General features: G+C 44.8%; 2 protein-coding genes across 2 annotated transcripts in view; one reads left to right on the top strand and one right to left on the bottom strand.

The window, feature by feature from the left end:
• Positions 1–9,967, top strand: part of QSOX1 (quiescin sulfhydryl oxidase 1) — a 146,977-nt gene extending 137,010 nt beyond the window's left edge. Inside the window, exon 13 of the transcript XR_012717482.1 lies at positions 9,955–9,967. The gene's annotated coding sequence lies outside the window, so the exon portion shown is untranslated. The remainder of the gene's footprint in view (positions 1–9,954) is intronic.
• The window catches only part of ACBD6 (acyl-CoA binding domain containing 6), a 49,012-nt gene extending 28,798 nt beyond the window's left edge, over positions 1–20,214 (bottom strand). The window contains exons 1-3 of the mRNA XM_075287925.1: positions 19,843–20,214; positions 14,856–14,920; positions 10,378–10,474 (exon numbers count right to left, since the gene is read on the bottom strand). Of these exons, the coding sequence (XP_075144026.1) occupies positions 10,378–10,474; positions 14,856–14,920; positions 19,843–20,058 (378 nt within the window). The 5' untranslated portion in view covers positions 20,059–20,214. The remainder of the gene's footprint in view (positions 1–10,377; positions 10,475–14,855; positions 14,921–19,842) is intronic.
• Positions 20,215–20,543: the final 329 nt, after the last annotated feature.

The following is a 20,543-nucleotide window of genomic DNA, read 5'->3' as shown; positions in this document are numbered from 1 at the left end:
AAGGCAGCAGTCAGGTAACCGAGAACCGGCAGAGGACGGGAGGAAGAGGAGGAAGAATACATTATGGAGCCCACTTACCATTTCTCAGCTATACAGCATTCTCCGAGCCGGGGACATTAACCTCCCGGCATCACAAACCATTTTAATAAAATCATCTAGGCAATTTCTATGAAGCTGCGACTAACATGGCGCACGAGCACGGCTCAATATATTCTATATAATACACACAGAGCTGACACACATCATGCTGGGAATATCAGGCAATGGTGAGGCTGTCGCCTCGGATCAGATTTAGATCATAAAAGAGCATATCCTCTGTAAAGCTGGGGCTGGGAGGGTGGCCATATTGGTTGTAATGCAGAATTGCAAAAAAAAAATGTATTTTTCTTTTCTTTATTTTTTTCTAGCTTGATCTTTAGAAAAGCCGGGTGACGGGTAGAGTGGTCACCATTACTGATCCCAAAGTTTCCCTGGAAATAGTCTTAAAACGAACGTCAGATAAGAAGGGGCTATGGATATTACAGATGGGGTCTGCTGCTCAAGACCCCCCACAAGAGCCAAAACAAGGAGTCACTGTTGGAGCTGCTCCTATTCTAGCAAACTTCCTTGCAGTACATGGACGGCCATTTGTCTAAACTACCGCCATATAATACCACGCTTATCCTTCAGCAGGGCTGTGGCTAGCCATGGCTAAATCTATTGGGAATGGGACCCATTGTGATGGATTGTTCCCCCTGGGACAAGCACTTTAGCCTAGGGCTACATAGACTTATTATATCACTAGTGACTGATATTAACGGAGCGGCTGCTGTGGTCCAAAACGTTGCATACAACTGAATTGGGGAATCTCATTCATTTTACACCAGTTACTGACATTAACCATTTTTGGCTGTATTTGCACTAAAAATTGAGGTCCACATTCCTGAAAATTGGATGAGCCAAGGGCCAGGCAGGGGGTCCGATGGCCCAGCATATTTCCTGGCAGAAAGAGGCTTAAATTATAGCCAAAACCTACACCAACACTATCTATGTAGATGTAAGATTCAGGCACAAGGACTGCAGAAGGTTATACAAGTCCCAGTATAGGCTCAGGAGTGTAGTCACAATGTGCAGCTATGGTTATGGTTCTGCAGGTTACTGCTCGTGACACCGCTGCAAAAAATGCCCACGACTTTTGCAACATGGCAAAAATCCTCTTGCAAAAACCCCCAAACATTTATTGTACCGCTATTGTCTGTTATGTCGTTACATGGTTCAGCCACTGCATGTGAATAGATACTGAAATAGGCCTATAGAGGACTAGGTGCGATCCCCCCCCTCCACCTGTAGTCTGCGCTTAGTAAGCAGGTGGCAGTCACTCTACTACACCAGGTAAAGTTCCAGTACATGTGAGCGCAGCGCCAGCTTCCAGCACATGTCTTCATGTTGTGCCATCATTCATCATGCTGATCAGCGCCGGGCAGGTTTCCGTCCCTAGAAGAGATGTGTTTGCTCCTGACTTGGTATACTTCCCAGCTGAGCGAAGGGAGGGAGGGGGTACACGGATTAAAGAGTCCGATGCATCCCTGATAACAAACAATAAAGCGCTTCTGTCTCTACAGACTTCCCTGGTGACAGATGTTCCTAAATGGCGCTGTTATTTTATGCAAATGTACGTCTGCTCTGGTCGCTCATTTACATACCTGAATACTAGCAGCTAAGAGCTTGGCAGTAAACTAGCAAGCAAAATTATAGCCACAGGTTGCAATGCTCAATGAGTATACGGAGGGGGCTGTGTAACTCCTTACGTGCCAAGGCTCTTTTATACACTTGGTTGCGATTCCTATAAATTGCTGGAGGCTGCCAGTAAGAGAAGAGCTGCAATCTGTTAATGGAAAGCATGGGGAAAGGTTAGATCAACCCTTTAGTGTCACAAATGTCTTGTACGTATTGAGTCTAGCAATGACAAAACAAGCGAAGACAAAGCCATAAGAAATACCAGTGCAAGGATTCTCTCTCCAGTCTATCGTTACTCAGATATAGGCGCTACCCCTGAGGCTTAAGGCACAAAATACCTCCGTACCCGCACTGGTTGTTACGGAATGACGTTCCTTAATGGTCGCCAATACTATAATACACCAATACTATGTAAATGACATGCTTTAGAGAGGACGATCGGCCCTGAAATATTCACAATTTGTTGTTTTTTTCTATGAGGGCTTGTTTTTTGTGAGACAGGTAACATTTGCAAATGGATGCGTAAAACATACTGAAGAACTTTTATTAACTTGGATGTCCAGGAAACAGTCATTTGTGATCTATCCTATATGGATCCACCATAAACACCTGATCGCAGGGGCGGTGGACACCAGGCTGTACAGAGTTTCTTCAGACACCTGTACTATACAGAACACGCGGCCATTGGCTCTGGTTCCTACACAGTGGGCAACCACCAATACAGCAGCCAATGGGAAGTCAATGGGAGCTGAACTGTAATACTGCAGTTTTGTGCCCGGTCTCCGCTTTGCAGGAGAAACTGGACAGGAGACGGAAACTTGGCAGTCAGTTTCTGGAGACCAGAAGACGCTCATGGGTGGACTCTGACTGCCGGGTTTCCGTCTCCTGTCCAGTTTCTCAGGCAGAAGACGGAACCCTGCAAAGTGGAGACCGAGTGCAGGTGTGAACCCGCCCTAACATTTTACTTTTATTCTTCATGTTTGTACAATTATGATATCAAATATGCATTGTTTTTTTTTGTTTTTTTTACAACTTTAACATAACAAAACCCCCTTTTTTTTTTTTCACAGGACGATATGCAGTGCTAAACATTTTGCTATACTTTGGACTATATAATTTATTAATATGAACAACAAATGACATTAGGTTCACACCTGCATTTGGGTTTCCAATCTTCAGGTCTCCACCCGAAAAATGCTTTTTTTTTTTTTTTTTTGTATGTGGATTCGGAGACGGAAACCCAGAAAAGAGCAGACACGATCCTAGCCTGCACTTTATTATTTGGCTTGCTTACTGTCACTACCATACATGTTTATTTCTCTTTAACAAAATTTTTAAATTTAATTTTTAATGTTCTTTGATTTCTCCAGTACGTTCAACACCATTGAGCCAGGGCTACTGAGGGAGAAGCTGAACCTTGTTGGAGTGGACCATCACCTGTCCAGTGGATACTAGACTACCTGACTAACCGCCCTCAGTATGTGAGAGCCAGGGGCTGTGTGTCCGACACTGTGATCTGTAGTACGGGGGCACCACAAGGTACAGTTCTTGCCCCTTTTCTCTTCACACTGTACACTGCTGACTTTGGGTGGAACTCACCTAGCTGTTCCCTGCAAATGTACTCTGATGACTCTGCAATAGTACAATCTACATCTACAATCTAGTATAATCTACATCAGGCTAAGCAATGATCACTCCGCACAGAGAACTAAATGATCCTGAGTCTTTTCTTTTTAGTTGCTATGACTCCTAGTATCTTTTCTATCTGCTATGAGCTTGTATGTGTTCTTTTCTTGCAATATATTACTGTATTATCTATGTTTCTGTAACACACTGAATTGACCCATGGTGGGACTATTAAGGTATTATCTTAGTATATCTAAAAAATAAAACAAAAAACAAAAAGACAAGGACCGCACATCCCAATCTTATACATTCATCTAGAGGTTTCAGCAAATTCTACAATACTGAACATCAGGTTCTCAGTATACATATTGAACAAGGTGTATAAGCCCACCAGCCACTTCACAGCGAGCTCTTTATAGTGAGTCCCTACTCACTGGTGCACAGCGACCATCACAACCGCGACACAGCGCCTACAGGGAGGAGCGCCCAGTAGTCCGGCAACACCCCTGCCACCAGACCAGCGCTTACAGGGTTGTGGTGGTCGGTGTGCAGCGCCACACCCAATACAGCACTCAGGTCCCCTGTTCATGATCCTTATCATAAAAGGAAACACAATGAGCGACCCTCACTTTGTGTAATGCAGTAACGGACAGGTCCACCAACCACTGACTTGAATGGGTTAAAAGGAAAGCTATCCTTGATATCTGTGGTGGTGGCACTGCAGGGAGATTGTGCCCGGTGTCTTTACACATCTGATCTCTGCCAAGTCTGTTTATTGTCAAGGGAGTCTTCTAACACGTAGGTACGGTCTAAAATGGAGAACCCCAAAGTTTCTGAACATCAAACATTACCCACCATCCAATAACAAGGCTGTGGAGTTTGGTTATTGTGGGGGGTCCAGCTTTCCTATTTATTTACCAATTTGCACACATTTAATGCACATTCATTGCCATATATAACCAAGTGTCCCGTGCAGGGGATTTGGAGAATTGTACAGGGCAGGGATCAGCAACCTTCGACTCTCCAGCTGCTGTAAAACTACAACTCCCAGCCTGCTCCATTCACTTCCATGGAAGTTCCAAGAACAGCAGAGCAGTGTGCATGCTGGGAGTTGTAGTGATACAACAGCTGGAGTGTCAAAGGTTGCCTATCACAGCCTTACAAGAAATATTCATTGACATTGTGTCTGTATGTTGTGTAAGGCCAATAACAGTCCGACCGGTCCATGAAAATGGAGCAATAATTTCAGATATCATTAGTCCATCCTTCTCCTAGGTTTCCATGCCTTCCCTTTAAACAGCATGAAACGACAATTGTGTCCAGTCCTTTTATAAGATTCCCATATGGAGAGGGTCCAATAATTGACAGCGTAGATATATGGATTAGTAAATGTGTAACAATCTATAGGCGTATCTTACTGTAAGTAAAGGTTTTCTGCTATAAAGCCATCGGCTTCCATTGGCTCCCGAGCCCCTCTCCTCTGTCACTCCTCTCCCCCTCCCTCTCGGATATGATTTGTATTCCTACCATACTGACACCAAAGCCATAATTCAATTAGTTGGAGAGCAGAGGGTCCCCCAGGAGTAGCATTCTCCTGGCCCAAATCGCTGCATTTCTCTGGCAGATGACAGGAGGCCGAGTGTTTGTGTGCTGGGGAGAAACAAACAGACCCCCAGAAAGCTGGCAGGGACGGGGCCGGCCTGCTGGAATGACACAGCCCCCACTTACCCTCTCAGGTTTTTACTTGTCCCATAGGGAAGGAGGGAAATGATGTGCACAGACCTGAGATGGGCAGTTAACAAAACACAGAGAGACAACTAACTCCCACTGCAACCATAACACATTAATTCACAAAATGCTCCCTTGGGCACCAAGAGTGAAGTATCCGACTCTGGAGAGGAGGGGGCCGAGCACAAGCAGATGGCTCCGTGTCTTGCGGGATCATTTTCCAGATTAAAGAGCAGCGTGATCAGAGCGATGTCAGACGGTGTCACCTCCTCGATGGGCTCGGGACTGGCAGCGAAGTTAAAGGGAGCACAATGTAAAGAAAACCCAAGGCCAGGTATAAAAAACCAAAAAAAAACACCCCCAGTGGAAGTCAAATACTTGGGACCCCCATGATCAGCTGTGTGCAGGGCTGTGAAGGCTCGTGCAAGCAATGTGACTTCTTCATATCACCTCACAGATTTATAGAGGGGAAGGAGTTAAAATAAATAAATTTTAAAAAAAATACGGTAATTGAAAAATTGACATTGTCTGACATACTTGTTCCCACCAGAAGTCACACACCGTGACAATACATGTAGGGACTCTGTAGACCACCGTTCCCCTATCTCTATCTGTTTGGCTCATCATGGAAGACCTCAACTGTGGCAGTAGACTAGCGGTTCCGAAACTTTTTGAAAGTGGGACTCTCTTATGGGAGGAATGTCCATTTGGGACCCCTACATATATATATATATATATATACATATATATATATATATATATATATATATATATATATATACACACACATATATAAAGATAGATAGATAGATAGATAGATAGTCACTGCTGTCCCCATGCTTTCCTTCCTACGCACACAGCTGTGGATAGGAAGTATGTTTTGTCCCATCCCCCATCCAAAAAATAAAAAAGGGTCTTCTTCTACAACATAATAAGGTCAATTATGGTATAGAAAAAAAATTGTATTTATTTACTTATATCCTTTTGTCTTGTTTAGGCTATGCCGTAAGTATGTGATTGTTGGGGGTTGGGATAGCCGTCCTCTGCAGGGATCATCCAGTGTCAGTACTATACACTGCATGGAGATGGAAGAAGTTGGCTCCATACCCTGACTAGTGGCAGGCTAGCAGTACTGCAGCTCAGCTCTCTTCTGAGTCAGGGCACGCTGCCTACTGCTTCCATCTCTGCACTTTGTATAATACGGATACTGGACAGACCCCTGAACAGCTGATCTGTGCGGGGCCACCGATTAGACATTTATGAACTATCCTAAGAATAGTCCATAAATAAAAGAAATCCTGAACAATCCCTTTAATATATATCTGGTAGGTCAGCAAGTAGTAAGAAGAGGGTCACACTGCTCACGGTTTGTAGTCTGTTACCATGGATACAGTAGTAGCTGTGGACACACAATAAGAGCTTTGTAAAGGTGGAGTTCCCCTTTACACTGGATTCTGAGCTGACACTAGTAATGGCCGACCACTGGTTGGGGTTCTGACTCTTAAGGCCATGCTGATCCTCTTTTTAAAGGGAGATGAATGGGACAAGACTACAAAACCTAGAACCGCAGCTACCAAGTGTACGGCATTGTGGTGTATGGACCAGTGTCCGTAATGTAGAGGCCGTAAGTGCCATGTTCCACTACCACACAGCCGATACCAATGACCCATCCCAAAGAGCAGCTCTCCAGTACTGGAAACCAGCAAAACCTCTTTAGGAGTCAATTCACACGTGACAGACTAGTAGCAGAAGTTCCTCTGACTGTTCCATGTATCTGATCTTGCAGAAATCCTCGTACTTGCCGCCATTACAATCCCATTCAGATGTAAGGAACAAATTTGTGTTACACAAGTGTCTGCTGTCTGAAATCCCCTAAGAGATTAGTTCCGTTGCTCCAAGAAACAACCTGACTTTTCTAGTGACCGACAATAAGATAACCCTTAATAGAAAAAGCGGTAAGTGCCAGTTGCACATTTCTGGTCGCCATTGCTGCCTGGCTCCCAGGGTTTTTCCAGCCCTGCACTAAGTGTAAACGGGGGCTTAATGAAATCTCTGATTCCCGGCCCGTTGTACTGCCGGTGACGTCACAGCGTGCTCTCCTCTATATAGAAGGTTAATCAGTGATTGTATGTAATGACTCTTTAATCAGGTCTACAATCCACCATAGATTAATCCTCTGCATCGGCGGCAGTAAGTGATCTAATGTTAATCTATAGAGGTAAGGCCGTATGGTGGCTATATGGCAAGGAGTATGGCCGCACAATACAGATTAGTTGGTCTGGATTTAGTATCACAACCTTGTCCGTTCTATGTCTGCAAAGTAAAGCATTGAACATCTGTATTATATCCCATATTGCAGATCCAATGATGTCCGGTGAACCTCTTGGAGAAGAGCAGCCCTTTACCCAGACCTCATTTTCTGGGATTGACATTCAGTTCTCCCATACTACACATCCTCTTTGAAAAGCTCACCACTCTCCCTGCGTCGTCTTCCGGAGCTGGTTTCAAACTTCTAGGCCTCGGGCAGAGCCGACGGCACATGCCCACAGGCCACTAGAAAATGGCCGCTTACACCAGCTTACTGTGTAAGCAACCATTTTCTTGTGGCCTGTGAGAATGTGCAGTCTGAAGTGAACCCAGCTCCAGAAGAAGACGACGCAGGGAGAGGCCGTTCCAGAAGAAGATGGAGGCGGCGCTGGAGAGTTCTCTCGCAGCATTGGGGACGCCCCCAGTGCTGTTTGAGTGCTGGGGACGCCCCCAGTGCCGCGAGAGAACTCATTTGCATACAGACCAAAACCGAAATTTCTACTGAACGGCGGCGCAGAGAAGACATCTAAAGGTAGGATAAGAATAACCTTTCTTAAGGCTATTCCTACGTGTCAACGAGAAAAAATATGATTTTTAATTATAGAATCCCTTTAATGCAATTTTGGATATTCATCTCACAAAGGTGTCACTGTATAGGTTAGTTATATTGTAGTTTCATGTTCCATGGGTTTAATGGGAGGGGGTCTTAAGCTGGATGGAGGGCATAATGACCCATGTCCCACCTACTGACTGGACTTGGGACCTTTCTAAAGGATCTGTTCACACCAGGTCTTTTTCTTTGGAGAGGTTACACACAGAGACCTGCGGACCCCATTGACTATAATTGGACTGCCGGGTGTCTGTCATTTACAAACTGAAAATGGCTGACAAAAAAAAAAGTCCTCTGTGCAGGACTCTCTTTCTCTGGCCATCTACTTGGTTGTCAGATATTTTATAGGCCGATCCCAATCTTTACATCAATATACAACAATAAGTTACAAAACTTTAATAAAAAAAACAACAAAGTGAAACAAAAAGTGCAACGTCAATTTATCCTACTATGGGAAGAAAACACATGGTGTGAATGAGCTGGAGGAACACAACTATGAAAACCTCACAGTATCTGTGGCATACTATAGCTAGCTCAATGGTAAATCTATATCCTATATTCCTGTGACTACTGTACGTGGGTTAGAAACTGCTTTCCGCAAAAGATAGAACAGGAACCACCAATATTCTTATCCTTTAAGCCTCTTTTACATGGGACGAATGAATACCTGTGCAAGAATCCATACACGAATGGCTTATACAGGAATGAAATCATCATATATCAGCAGGATATCTATATATACAGGGGGTGGGCTGCCAACAAATGTAAACTGCATGGGGACACACATTGTATTAGCAACAGCATCAACCATTGGCTGCTGAGAAGGGCCGGTCATTAATATTGATCATTGGGGGGGGAATCAGTCTAACAAAAGGGCCGTCATTTTATAGGGTCTGCGCTGCAGTACCAGACACAGCCACACACAGAGCCACTGTGCCCATGTAGACAATGGCTGGGGTACAATCGCTCTGCAGATCAGCAGGGATCAGACCCCAAAAGATCAAACATCGATGGTCCATCTGAAAACCCCTTTAAGACATGCACACACATGGACAAAATTGTTGGTCCTCCTCGCTTAATGAAAGAAAAACCCCAAAGGGTCATAGAAATAACTTGAATCGGACAAACTGGAATTTGCCAAACTACATGTTGACAAGCCACAAAGCTTTTGGGAGAATGTCCTATGGACAGAGACAAAAATCGGACTTTTTGGCAAGACACATCAGCTCTGTGTTCACAGATGGAAAAATGAAGCAAATCTTGAAAAAAAACACTGTCCCTACTGTGAAACATGGAGGAGACTCTGTTATGTTCTGGGGCTGCTTTGCTGCATCTGGCACAGGGTGTCTTGAATCTGTGCAGGGTACAATGAAATCTCAAGTCTATCAAGGGATTCTAGAGAGAAACGTGGTGTCTAGTGTCAGAAAGCTTGGTCTCAGTCGCAGGTCATGGGTCTTGTAACAGGATAATGAAAAAAAAAAACTTGAGTACAAAGGGGTTGAAGAAAAAAAAAAAAAGGTGTTCTACCGCCCCCCACAGCTGGTCTTATGAACACGTTTGTATAATACTTAGGCAGACATCTGTACAATACAGTGACTAGTCAAGTGACTATAGCCATCCCGCACAGATATACATTAAGCACGGTTATAAGCTGTGATCCATATTTTACAAATGACATATTGGCGAGATACCACAAAATATAAACGATCGCTGGATCGGCAGGCTCCTAAACTAGTCTGGTGTTACAGCACCATCTGGTGGACAGAAGGAGTACTGCAGACACAGAAATAACAATTACAGATGATCTAAGAGCTGGATTAATGGCAAAGCTTCCTACAAAATGGCCAAAGGTTAATACAGTAGGAGAATTCAAAACCACTTTACACGGCACGAGGCTTTCCTGAAGATAAAAAAAAGGCCAAAGACCAGGAGGGCCTGAAATCTGCCTGCACGGAGCACGCGGCAAGCTGGAAGTTCTGTTTTACGGCTTGTGCTAAATGTAGTTTATCCTATAAAGTGATGCAATGACAAATAGCGAGCACAGTCTAGGATTCGAATGTGATGCCAGAATATCGGTGCGGGCTGGAACGGACAGCCTCAAATAATAGGAGCAGGTTCATAGACTACACCAGTGATAGCAGAAGTATCATCAGCAAGAAAAGACTACCGTCCTAATGCTGTGACCACTACACAATGCCACAACGGCACTATGGGTCAGAGATTATATGCGACTGCTCCCCCTGCACAACATAAAGGAAATAGGGGTCAGAATTATATGTGACTACCCCTCCTGCCCAAGACCATGCAGAAAGCCATCCATGGCCCACAGTCTCATGGACAGAGGTTGTGTATGTGCTTTATTGAGGATAGCAATGACATTCATACCGCACCTTTGGTTTCCAGTCCGGATCGAGCTTTTTCACAGTTTCAATGTAGTCACGCATGGCCTGATGGCAGCTGTAATCACCTAAGGATTTCCACGCCTCCCTTCAAGACAAAAATAACACAACTTTACCAACATGGAAATACCGAACAAGAAAAATGTCACTTCCGTTTCAAGTAATATAAAAATAACATATGAATGTATCTCAGAGAGTAGACTTCACAGGCAGGACATCATGTGGAGCACGTGCGTTCTTCTCTACTGATCAACCATACAAGGATTTATTCAAAGGGTTAATACCATCTCATAAGGGGATTAACCCTTTAGACAGAGTCAAATCTCTGGTGCGCCCTCTGATCCGGAAAATGATGGAGCTGCAGCGCTAAATCAAGGCTTTACCCCTTTACAGTCTTTCCCAGCACAATGACACCCAGTAATAGGAACTGCATAGAAGTCAATGGAGCCTGCTGTATTCCCCTGTACAGCTGGGTGGGGCCGAAACAGCTAATCTGTGCAGGGTCTGGGTGATGGGTTTCAGACCCCTACAGATCAGATACTGATAACCTATCCACAAGATGAACCATATATTAGGGGCTGCAAAACCCAATGTATGGATATTTTAAAGTAAAGAAAAATGTGAAAAAAAAAATAATCCTGACTATCTGGGTGACAAAAGAAGAATCCCCATGGGAGCCAATATGGCTGAAAATAGTGACTACAGGACAGCTACACCCTGCCCACAAACGTATGGAGCTCTCCTGTCATGTCTGTACTAATACTTATATTACCAATGAAATAATCACTTTGGAATATCTTTCCTTATAACTCTGCGCTGTGTTATTCTTGCTGAATATTTATGAATAAATTGCCTAATCTAGGTGTCACCATCCATCTTGCCAGTCTGCTATGTCCCTAAGGCTACATGTACATGACCGTACTGGTTTTTACTGTCCGCAAAAAACACGTCCATATGTCATTTGCAATCATGGATCCACAAAAGAACTTGTATGATCCCCTGCACTGGTCTGTGCCGCAAATGTGGACAAAAATAGGACATGTCTAAAACTATGATTGTGTGCATGAGGCCTTAAAGGGGTATTCCCATGACGCTTGTTCACTAACCTGCAGGCTGTTGTGCTGTATGCACTTCCTGCTTTTCTCGGCACATTGATGGGCGGGGTTTCACTTGCACGGGATTGGTTGTAAATGTATTACCACAGTGTGAAGCTGATGTAGCAGAGCTGGATTTGAGTCAGTTTGCATTACATACAGAGCTAACAGACTCCCTATCTCAGCCCTTATCAGCCAAATTCAATTAAACCGACTGATAAGAGCTCAGCAATCCTGGAGCTCTCTGAGAAGCTCTGCTACTTAAAAGACACAAACAGCTCAGAGCTGCTCTAAGCCCCTCCCTCTCTCCTGAGAGCAGGCAGCTACATCACTTGTCAAATGAGCAGATAATCCCAAGGGCCATAGAAACGCAGTGTAAACAATGAAGTGAATAAATTAAGATAGCGGCCAAACAAACCAGTTTTGATAAAGCAATGTATTTAGAAAAAGTCTTAAATCCACATAAACTAGCAGTATAGATAGGATCCTTGTGATGGGACAACCCCTTTAATAGTCTGGCCCTATCAGCACAGATTAGAGTCTGTAGCAGCACATGGCAGAATAGGCCAAAGCACCAACTCCAACAATCCTAGGAAAGCAAATACGTAAGCTAAGAATCTAAGTAATTATACAATATCAATCATTGTGTCATTAAAAAGAATTCATCAGTCAGTAACTTTATTCTGACTACACAGCCCCGGACACAATCCAGACTGGCAACACCAAGCTATGAATGTAGTCACACATTACCATGAGGGGGTAACAGAGGGACGATACAAGACAGAGTTTTAAGAAAGGATTCTCCAGAATTGTTATATTAGGAAGAGGTGCAGGCCTGGATTAAGCCTGCACACAGCGATTCAGACAAGGAGTTTGCATATTCTCTCCAAGTTTATGTGGGTTTCCTCCAGGTATTCCAGTTTTCTCCAACACTCCAAAGACGTACTGATAGGGAATGTATATCGTGAGCCCTATATGGGATGGTCTTGACAATACCTGTAAAGTGCTGCAGAATATGAAGGCGCTATATAAGTAAGCAAGGTAAATAAGTTTCCATTTTGGCTAGAGGTTCACTTTAAGTCTACAATTGTGATACTATTTATTGCCTGTACAGTAACCCTGCATCTCTCTAACGCAAATGCTTCCATAATATCATTATCTAGACTGTCCATATAGAAGTTACCGCAATAGCATCAGGGAATATCGAGAACAATAAAGATATTAATAACAAAACAAATTAAATGGAGCATGTGAATGAGGACGTAACAACCTGAGCTTCATTTGGCTTTTAGAGAATTAATGAAATGGCAGCTATAATTCAGGGTGAATGGGCAATTCTCTTCTCAAATGGCCCTGTCACAATGAATTAACCTGACGGGATAAATAAGCAGACTATTCCAAGCACTGCTCACACTTCAATGGTGACTTGTTCCTGGAAGGAATGTCACCACTAAAACTAGTTCTCAGTACAAGTAGGAGAAATCTGTGATGTTAAAGAAGTTTCCTCCAACATTCTGGAGCCCTCAGAAATTCGCTGCTTTTTGCAGTATAGTTTTGGTTTAGCTCTTGGTTACTGCGGCCCAAACATGTAATACTGATCAGAAGAACAAGTGCCCCCATTCTAGAAGAAGTGGTGGAAAGGCACTGCTACATTTATTTCAAGGGGAATGCCGAATATAGCTGAAGTACACCGCTGCCTGCCCAGTGCTCCATTTACTGCTACAGGGATGTGGGAGCAGCCGGAGATTACAGTCCTGGCAGCCCCATAGCAGTGAATGGAGCATTGGTCAGGCACGTGCACCGGGGCTCCACTCACGGTACCCTGTTCTGATTGTTGGGTGTCTGACTTGTGAATAAACTGTATGAATAGACTGTCAGGAAGACCCTTCTGATGGTGGACAGAGATTGGTGCAGAAAATAACGAATTCAGCGCATTGTTGGCTTTCTAGAGGTATATAAAATCATATGCAGGAGGACATTAAAGGGGTTGTGTTGATAAGAGGACTTTGTATACACCGATTATATACCACTAGTTCAGCGCACTGTTGGCTTTCCCAGTATGTGCCCGTGAGGGAGATGTTGGTGCTATTAATTTCGGCACCGATATATCTCCAACATCAGGAGGGTTGGTCTTACAGCTTAGCATCATAGCCGTGCTGCGAGGAAACCCCCTCCTGACAAGTCTCTTCCATAGCCGAAGCCGCTGAGCTGTAAGGCCTGCCCTTCTGACAGACTAACGGCACCAAGATGTCTAGCGCTGAGGCACATACCTGAAAAGGCTATTGCAGTCGGCTTTCTAGCGGTGTATAATACCGCACATCTATGAGGAAGTGAAAAAATCCTCTTTAAGGGCTCATTCACACGGGGCAAGAGGGGGCGGATTCTGATGCCAAATCCACCTCAGAATCCCCCCCTCACAATAGAGGTCTGTGTAGACCACTAGCTTTCTTTTTCCCGTGAGCGGTATGTGCCGGATCACAGAAGAAAGAAGTGAGCTGCCCTTTCTTCAGGTGGATTCTGCGGTTGAGTCAGCCCCGGCGTCCACCTCGCAACAGCGCCCTCCGGACTAGGCCCATTCATTTGAGCCTAGTCCAGAGCGGGAAGCCGCATTTGTCGGAAGCCTTGACAGGCACATTTTGGTCCATTTCTGATGCGGCTTACCGCATCACAATCAGGACCAAAATACGCCATTCCATGCTCCGTGCGAACTAGCCCTAAGTCTAAAAATATTGACAAGCTATCCTTTGGAAAGGTCATCAACATCAGATGGGTGAGGGTTTTAGCACCTCCACCAATTAGCTGTTCTCAAGAGTCAACAGAACATCCAAAGAACAAAGCTGGAAAAAGAGGACTCCATTTTGGATTGGTCAGGTCAGATTACTGCCGTTCACTTAAAACTAAGATGAGCTGCAGTGACTTGGCTTAACCTTCCAGCTCCATTCTCTATGTTCTGGTGACTGTTGTGAGGAGCTGATCGTGGGGGTACATTCAAGCAGACTCTCACCGATCCGAGGCTGATGACCCATCCTATGCCTAGATCACCAATACCTTTAGGTTTATTCATTATTAATATGTGGAGCTAGCTAGGACACACGCCTTCATCCTATTTTATCACATTTCCAAATGCTTTGCCTTTGCAGATAGGTGCAAACTCTGTCCCGGATGAGTTCCTATAAGATCTAGGCACTGACCACATAACTCCGCTCACTTTTGTGATATATGGGGTGATGCAAGGGGTTAGCCAGACCCTTATCCCAGTTGCACACTGATGACCTTAACCAGCAGTATCTGATCTGTGTGTGTCCAACACCCAGACCCCGCACAGATTAGAAAGAAATGCAGAGTTAGTTCTGTAAATTATAGTAATCTACTTACCATTTTTGCCTTCCTTCAAAATCAAAGAATCCTGGTTTTGACGTTGTGCACTTTCCAACTTTCACCTGTCAAGCATAAAATATACGGTCAGATCTAAAGCAGTATATGACAGAGACTTCAGCTAAGAGGATGAACAGCTTGGGCTAAAACATCTAATACATTCCAAAAAATAAGTCATAGCAGTTCTCTGTTGTAAGCGATGCTACTGGTTAAAGGGAGTCTGTCATTTGCAATAGCCATTTTTAACTAAACATATCTTTGCATAGCCTTTAGAAAGGCTATTCCAGGGATACATTGTATTCTATTATGCACACTGTTGTTTTTGTATTACCCCGGTTTTATTGATATGCAAATAGGCCAGCACAGAGCACCGGAAGCACCATCATCATCATCATCAGCCTTCCCCTTCTGACCGCCCTCTGGAAGCAGTGAAGAACCGTAGGAGGAGGGATTCTGTGTAAAGAAGGAGGCGGTAACAAGGGAAATACTGATCATGATGATGATGATGCTGCTGCAGTGCTCAAGCAACAGTTAGAAGGTTTCCGATGCTCCGTACTGGCTAATTTGCATAACACTAGAACCGGGATATTTCAAAAACGGAGGCTCCGATGATAGAATAAGAGGTATCCCTGGAACGACCTTTCTAAAGGCTATGCAAAGATATGTTTAGTTAAAAATGCCTATTGCAAATGATAGATTCCCCTTAAGGGGGCAATATCCAAGAAGAGTATGACCTGCTGACAAAGTAATCTAGCCATCACAATGTGGCTCTAGTCACTCAGATACTTATGCTTGGCCATATTTCCTGCTTCCAATACAAGGGAAACTGTCAGGTCTATTTGGGACATTAACCCACTCCCTGGTCCTTATAGACGTGGGGTTTAGTGTCCCAAATCAACCAGATTTAAAACTATCCGTGCCTACATTTTCAAAAAAAAAAAAAAAAAACCTTTACACTTACCTATAGATTAGTCCTAAGAGTCTCATTGGAGTTTGTCTGGTGTTCCCGGCACCTGCGCAATTTCTTAGTAAAGTCAGGGACCTACAATACGGTTAACACTGCACATGTGTCCAAGATCGCACTGAAGCTAAGATGTGCTCCTCTGGCTTAAGGGAATACAGCATCAGGGAGAGTATAAAGATGTTTTTTTATTTCAGTGCAGGCATATATGGCTTTACAACATGACGATTTGGGACAATAAACCCCTGGTTAAGGACCTGTGGAGTGGCTGCATGTCCCTAATCATTCTGACAGGTTCCCTTTAAGAGCTGACTGGTTGCTTGTTGTCTAAGGCCGTGTTCACACAGGGTTTTTGGCCCAGAACCTGAGGTCCAAAATGCGGGTAGCTGTGACTGGATGCCGATGCAGTGCACCATCATCTAGTCGCGCACTCCGCTCTAGATTATGTCCAAATGAATGGGCCTAGTCGGGAGGACGAAGTGTCTTCAGGCGGATGTCACGAGGTAAATCCGCCTGAAGAATGAACATGTCGCTTCTTTATTCCAGGAGCCGGAATAAACGGCTCCCGGAAAAAAGAATTGGCCGCCTCCCAATGATTTCAATTGGAGCCATCTTTTTGGTCAGGATTTTGAGGTGGATACGGCCACAAAATCCTGACCAAAATACCCCGTGTGACCTTTTGCCATTGTCCTCAGGTGATCAAGGTTATTAAGATCTCCCATCAGCAGGTTTATGGTTATGGCTGACTGGTTTATGTCTCTCTGCCGTCATCATGTGAATTCACACACAGCAGATTTATTGCAGAAACATCTTCACATAAAAAATTGGTTCTGTTCATGTGAATGGGGCTGTGTCTGTAATAAGAACGTGGTTTTCTGCAAGTCTCAATGGGACAGTTGTGGAAGTTTCTGCAACAAACCGCATCGCATGTGAATTTATCCTAAAGCAGGTTCTATCCTTTATTATTAAGAGGAAACCTATAGCATTGCTTCTAAGTAATGGCTGTGGTTATGTTATCTCCTACATAGTTCTGAGCAAAATCAGCCATAGACCTAGTCAGAAAGCTCTATGCCTCAAGACAGATTTATATAGTTTTTCTTTTGGAATCTGTATTTGGATGCAGCAAGAAATACGGGGGTAAGGTTGTGTTCAGACAGTGATCAGCAGTCCTGGCATATCTCACAGCCCTGCACGCAGAAAAATTCTTGAGGTCAAGCCACTGGAAAACCATAAGAGAGAATAGCGGACCCCTAAGTAAGGACAGAGGGTCTATCACGTGGTGGTATCTGCTGTACACGGCCCCTGGCAGAGATCAGAGGTCAGTTTTCGGCATTCCTGTTCATGCCCTAATCCTCGGCCGGTGATCCGCCTGTGTCTTGCCTGTCTGATGTATGAGCAGACTCCTGTTCTGTGGTTTTGGCACTCACTCATATCCTGTTGCTGTATTCCACTTCAGTGCTCAGCGCTATACCTGTGTATATTTACAATGAGCAAAACCAGGACATGAAAACACATAATATTTTCTAGTAATGTCTCAGCCGGCCACACTAAACTAAAATATAGGTGCAGGGCTGTACTACCATCTACTCTATAACAGTAGCACTGGGTACTGAAGCTGGGGGCAAGAAAACCCCTTTCAGGCCCCTAGTACCGTCCTGCAACGCTTCTCAAGGATAGTTTGCAGGTTTTCTCTGCGGACTTTCGCTTCAATTACACGTACAGGGAAACCACCAGCATTTCTGTAGGAATAATTGCCACGCTGGGATTTCCAAAACCAATGTCCGCTGTACATATTTTACCACATTGTGGGATGGGATTGCTAGAATGTCATCCAGTACACAATTACTGTAAAACGCCACGATTTCTTTAATCTTGGGTACCAGCTACAGGTTACAGCTGCCATGTAATGCTGATAGCACCAACTCCGTGCCATATAGGTACGGCACAGGATTAAGACCTTACTGCTGCACCCTGAATAGTAAGGGGTTAAAAGGAATCCGTCAGCAGTTCTGAGCTCACAAACCTGCTGAGAGTCCTAGTTAAGAGACCTTGGAGATCCGTTTTATAATACCTGTGACAATATCTCTGTAAAGTGCTGCGGAATATGGTGGAGCTAAATAAACAAATAAGTGGGTGGCGCAATGTTCTGCAGTAAGGGGCTTCATCATAACCCCTTCCCATCTGCGTCCGATCAGGAGCTCCATCTAATAAGAGACATGTAAAGCAGTATAGGCAGAATCCACCCCCAATGGAAATAACGTAATACCATGTCCTAGCAATATGACATCACTAGTGGACTACATGCTCATGACCGTGTGTGCACCCCGAGGGGGGACGGATTTCATGTTTATGTGGCTTCCATCCCCCGTTAACTTCAATAGGGGGTCCTAGCTTGATGTAATGTAGGATAGGACTTGCCCTATAATCATCGGTAGGAGTCTAGAAGACAATAATACAGCTTCATAGACCTGTAAGTACATATGGACGGACAAAGGTGTATTCTGCATTGCTTGAAGAGGATAATACTTCCATGATATGTGAACACTCGGAGGCGCCATACAGCAGATCACTGAATGCTTATGGCTCTATAGTGGAGGGATATAGGGACTCCATAGGCAGCCATATAAGCTCTACTACACTCCTATATCTGATCCCACGTGCCTAAACATCACTCATCTGCTGTACATTGGATAAGAAAGCTTTAGAAAATGGGTCACAGCCTCCTATGAACTGTAGGATTGTGAGGTCGGACATACTGCGCCATTTAATCCATTCCTCCTCTCCACTGTAGGACAAGAACACAATATGGAGAGGTCTAATGATGGATAACAACGAATCCTAACAAACTCCATTTATTAAAATGTATCTGTTATTTTCTCCCCAATATCAACAGATGAAGTCAGAAGTTGAAGGGCAGATGTCAATGTAGCGTAACAGAGGTAAGGTCAGCGCCCCATAGCGAAATCTGTAAGGAGGCTGCAAATTAAGCAGCAAGTTCAGAACTAGAAGAGTGTACGATTATATCAGTCTCCTCTACATACTGGGACATTTAATGCTGTGACGTCACAGTACAGGGATAATACACACAGTGACGTCACAGTGTAGGGATAATGGACGCAGTGACCTCACAGTACAGGGATAATACACACAGTGACGTCACAGTACAGGGATAATACACACAGTGACGTCACAGTACAGGGATAATACACACAGTGATGTCACAGTACAGGGATAATACACACAGTGACGTCACAGTACAGGGATAATACACACAGTGACGTCACAGTACAGGGATAATACACACAGTGACGTCACAGTACAGGGATAATACACACAGTGACGTCACAGTACAGGGATAATACACACAGTGACGTCACAGTACAGGGATAATACACACAGTGATGTCACAGTACAGGGATAATGCAAGCAGTGACATCACAGAACTGAGACAATGAGCGCACTCCATAGTACAGGGATAATATAATAATGTAAACTTATCCTAGGCTGTGAATGAATGACACGGGCAGCACATGTGGGACACACGGATATCATCTGCGCGCTGCCTTTGCTTCTTCGGGCCCCTTTCATTCAATGAAATAGGAGCTGCGGAAGGAGGGCCACAAAATCGGACAGAAATAGGACCTGTTCCATATTTTGCAACCTGGACTGTCGGCCCGCACACAGGACCGCGTAATTCACAGCCATGTGTACAGGCACATAGAAATGAATGGGTCAGTGTGCTATGTGGGGAATACACGGACAGAACACGGACCATTCATACTGCTGTCTACAAGGGGGCCATGACTGGGTTTACATCTCATTCAGCTATATACTAATGCACAGTACAATAATACATGACAGAGGTGCAATGTAAGGTAATGATACAGCGGGCGCAGCACTACATCTGCCATTGCCTTATACTGATGGGGGCGCCACCACTACCCACCACTGACCCGGGGGCATCTAGCACTGCTATGGGGGGGGGGGGGGTCCCATTGTACAGGGCTGCAGTGACAGCTCCATTACCTGCTTGTACCTGGCATACAGGTAGAGAAGCTGCTGTGTGGTCGCCACATGGGCCAGTTTCTGGGCATGCTGTGCCGCCTGCTCGAAGTGACCCCGCAGCTCGTCGTCCTCCTCCTCCTCAGCCCTCTCCTCCAGGAGGAAGTCCCCGAGCTCCCCGTATCCCCCAGAACAGGCCTCTCCAGAGCTCGAATCGTCTACCACCTCAGGGGACGCCATGTCTGCGACTCACAGGAGCCCTCTGTACATAGCCGCTCACTGGCACCGACCTCTTATCACAACCGCGCCGTGTGCACTATAGCCTACACACAACCAGGATGCCCCGGCTCTCGCTGACGTCCTGATGTTTAAAACTGCCAGCAAGCACTGCGCATGCGCCCGGTCTCTACTGAGTATGCGCGGAAGAAGGTCCACTGTACATGCGCAGTAGAGCGCCGGGGGTCGTCACTGAAAAGCTGCAGAGTGGAGAAGTGTGCTGATGTCTGCTTAGTGTGAACTGCTACCTATACGATAGGAGGGGGTTTGTTGTATTGCAATGAAAGGATTTCCTGAGATTTTCAGTTTTGTGAATGGAGATGACTATTGGAACAGGGACGTATGTGATGTAAACGCTGCGGTTTGCCTACAGTTTTCATATAGAGCAGAAAGTCTGTGGAGGAAACTGCAGACTGTCTGTATAAAGCCCTGAGGGAAAAATTACAATG

Source organism: Leptodactylus fuscus, chromosome 9 (genome assembly GCF_031893055.1).
Source record: "Leptodactylus fuscus isolate aLepFus1 chromosome 9, aLepFus1.hap2, whole genome shotgun sequence".
Classification (NCBI taxonomy): domain Eukaryota; kingdom Metazoa; phylum Chordata; class Amphibia; order Anura; family Leptodactylidae; genus Leptodactylus; species Leptodactylus fuscus.
This window is presented reverse-complemented; position numbering and strand designations above follow the sequence as displayed.